The sequence below is a fragment of the Solanum stenotomum genome, unplaced genomic scaffold (assembly GCF_019186545.1).
Source record: "Solanum stenotomum isolate F172 unplaced genomic scaffold, ASM1918654v1 scaffold31610, whole genome shotgun sequence".
Lineage (NCBI taxonomy): Eukaryota > Viridiplantae > Streptophyta > Magnoliopsida > Solanales > Solanaceae > Solanum > Solanum stenotomum.
The window spans coordinates 12180-15894 of NW_026031534.1; the positions used below are offsets into that span (position 1 = coordinate 12180).

The 3715-nt window shown below is 34.7% G+C and overlaps 1 protein-coding gene across 1 annotated transcript; it reads right to left on the bottom strand.

Annotated features, from left to right (window-relative positions):
* Positions 1 to 214: 214 nt before the first annotated feature.
* On the bottom strand, positions 215 to 2404 carry LOC125852015 (uncharacterized). Its single transcript, XM_049531735.1, has 4 exons — positions 2363 to 2404; positions 1478 to 2274; positions 1270 to 1429; positions 215 to 1123 (listed from the first exon to the last, which is right to left on the bottom strand). Exons 1-4 carry the CDS (start codon positions 2402 to 2404, stop codon positions 215 to 217), a joined length of 1908 nt encoding a protein of 635 aa, XP_049387692.1.
* Positions 2405 to 3715: the final 1311 nt, after the last annotated feature.

Genomic DNA, 3715 nt, shown 5'->3' on the forward strand with positions numbered 1-3715 from the left:
GTCAATAGAATTCCTTTCCCAATCTCTGTTTTCGTAGACTAAAATAAAAAGATTTTTTTTCTTTTTTTTAAAATTAAGAATTACTAGGTGACTTGGAACACCTAAAAAACTCATTTTCAAGTGGCGATTTTTTAAAAAAAAAACAATTTTTTCTTTAGTTTTATATTTTTTTATTCTTTTTTTTTAAAAAAAAAAAACCTCGTCATATCCATAACTATTGTAAAAAGAGAAGTGGTGTGACAACTGCATTCATCAAACACTGAAATGATGAAGGTGCATTGGTTAAGCCAAAGGGCATAACCAAAAATTCATAGTGCCCTTCATGAGTTTTAAAAGTTGTTTTGTAAGCATCATCTTCAGCCATTCTTAATTGATGATAAACTGCCCTTAGATCAATTTTAGAAAAAATCACAGCTCCACCTAACTCATCCAACAAGTCTTCAATGATAGGTATCGGAAACTTATCTTTAATTGTCATCTGATTCAAATCTCTGTAATCAACACAGAGTCTCCAACTTCCATCTTTCTTCCCAACTAACACTACTGGAGAAGCATAAGGGCTAGTACTATGTTGCACCACACCTTGCTCCAACATCTCTTGTACTAATTTTTCAATGACATCTATTTTTATTCCCGGATACCTATAAGGTCTCTTGTTGACAGGATTTGCTTTGTCAATGAGGGGAATTCTATGATCAAAAGAACTTCTGTGAAGTGGTAATGTAGTTGGCAATTCAAATAAGCAGGAGTACTGACTAATTAGTGCAGCAAATGATGGAAAAATTCCCTCACCTTGAATGGCTTGAATGTTGTGACACTGCGAGACTTCTACTGTCTGAGGTATATGTGACAACATGAACAACTGCCCCTCCTTAGCTAAGGTCTTAGCTTTAATCGACTTCAGACCAGTGCTAGCCCCTCTTAATACATGTTTTTTTCCCTTGTAAACAAACTCAATGGACCTATGTTGAAAATCAAACAAAATTCTGCCTAACGTATTCAACCATTGTACTCCTAAGACTATATCCACATTTTCCAATGGTAAAAGCAAAAAATCAAAAGAGAATGTGGTGCTCGCAGTAGCCAGTGAAGATTCTTGCAAATAGCAGCGCTTTGCATTTCTCTATCATCAGCCACACTTATAGATTGTTCCTGAATAGAGCTAGTTTGACAACCCAACTTTGCAGCCTCTTGTTTATCTATAAAGTTGTGAGTGCTCCCAGTATCAATCAAGACTTGCAGTTGTTATTTTTCATGGTATCATGTTACTTTTATGGTTTGGTAACCAGTGACCCCTATAAAAGCCTGTAATGATATAGCCATAAATTCATCTGTCTTCTCCCACACATCTTCTATATGTTCCTCTTCTACTTCAACATTTAATTCTTCTTCCTTAACTACTTCTACCAGATATAGTTGTTTCTTTCCCCTGCAGTTATGTCCCTTCACCTATTTTTCATCACAAAAGAAACACAACCCTTTGGATCTTCTTTCATCCATCTCTGCTGCCGATAGCCTTTTAGTAACACCATTATTAGGGAGTCTATTAATCCTATTAAGTGCAGATTCAAGGGTTTTCGTGAATGTGGAATTGGAATAAGAATTTCTTTGAAAATACTGAGGTTTAATAAAGGCAGGAGTGGGTAATATAGGACCTTGGACTTTAGGAAAAAATTTGATTCCCCAAGATTGAGCTTGAGCTTCAAACACCTCCTCTTGCAACCTAGCTACCTTATAGGCTTGCAACAAAGTTTTTGGAGCATGTATTCTAATAGACTTGTTCAACTCCCTTTTCAGACCTCCCAAAAAACAACTAATGGCCTTTTCATTGGAGAGATTAAGCCTAGTTAATAACCTATCAAACTCAGCCTGATACTCTCTCACACTACTGGTTTGTTGTAAGTTTTTTAGGGCTTCCATGGGATCTTCAAAACCCTCTTCGAACCTTTCATTCAATGCTAACAAAAATTCAGTCCAAGATGAATCTAAAATCGAGTTTTTAGACCTAATGTAGGACCTGTGCCATGCCATAGCTTCACCTTCAAAGTGGATAGAAGCCACCTTCTCTAAAGGTATTTCACTTATGGAGAAGAATTGCTCAACTTTGTACAACCAATTTCTTAATCCACCACCAGAAAAACGAGGGAATTCTAATCTAGAGTAACGATTGAAAAACGTTCTATTGTAGTTAGGATCATTACCAGTATGCATATCATTGAATCGAGCTCCTTGCGGCGTTTCTCCTAGAAATTCCAGAGTGGAACAAGTTTTTATCTGTAATAGCCAAAATTGTACATAGAAAATAAAATTTCTTTTACCCATTAGTCTGCTTGTGTCCAAAATTTAAAAAAGTTAAAGTCACCTCATTATCAGTAGAACTGAAACCGAACAAGCCAAGTCCCATTATCAATATATTTGTAGACTACATTATCAATAATAAGTTTTCTTCTGATAAGACGCAATAAGCGCGTGTTCATATTATCTTTTGATGCCAAATTTCATGAAGACAAGCCGCCACGGAATATCTGGGATTTCATTTGCCGTATTCATCCAGTAGTATTGTTTATTATGCAGATACCTCATACCTCTACAGCAGAAATCAGAAACTAACAGAGCTTGGCGAGCCAATGGTTCTCAATCTTGATGAAGGCCTCTGGACGTATTCACGACATTCACACTATTTTGGAGAGCAGTTATGGTTAGACTAGTGACATGAGAATAATAATGTGCCAAGTTCCACAATTGAAGTCCTGGAACCTCAAAGAGTTTAGCGGAATGATCTGTTACTGATGCCAGAGTCACAGACAAACAAAGTGTTCCATATATATAACTCCCAAGCAAGTAGATAACATGATGAAGTTGTCTTAGTAGAAATATGACCTGTTTTACTGCTCTTACAGATTCCTTCTATTTATGAAGGTAATCATGATACTTTAGTTCATTCAAATCAGGAATCTTATCTTGATACGTACTCTGTCAACTATTTCTCGTTCTGAACAGATTTAGCTTTAATTTGCAATAGAAGATCCCTTTATACAAAGTGGTTATGGAATTTATCAAAACAAAAGAAAAGGCACATTGCTCGTGTGAAGAACCAGTATGTGGAGTTTGTACAGTTCATCGAAAATATTTATATAAAAAAAAGAACCCTGTATATATAAGCCGTACTGTTTTTAATAGCATTCATCAATCAATTGTTAGGGTTTTGCCCTGATTTTCTTACCTTATTTGAAGTTTATTTTTTCCTTAAAGAAAAGTCAAAGTATTACCATAAATGTTTAAACTTTTTCTAAAAGGAAAATATAATTTTCTTCCATATTTGGTTTATTCTTTCCTTATAGGAATAATTTGGAGATCTATAAATTGAAGATCTCTATTCTCATAGCAGAACACAATAGAATTCACAATGTAGTTGTTTAGAGAGTCTTGTTTATGGGGAGATTTTCTCTCTACAGTTTTTATGTTTTTTATTAGTTTTTAATTATGTAGACCAATGGTCATATCAAATAATAATATTATATCCTTTAGTATAGTTTTATGTGTCGTCTAATTTATCAACCATATTATTTGCAATTGTAAGCTTCCGCATGACGCCCTAATCACCCTTCATAACCCAACATCAATAACAAGTACATCTAGTCTAATCTCTAGAAGTGGAATGTACATGAAATTTGGGCTACGAATTATACTATATGCCTACATAATTAAAATAAAT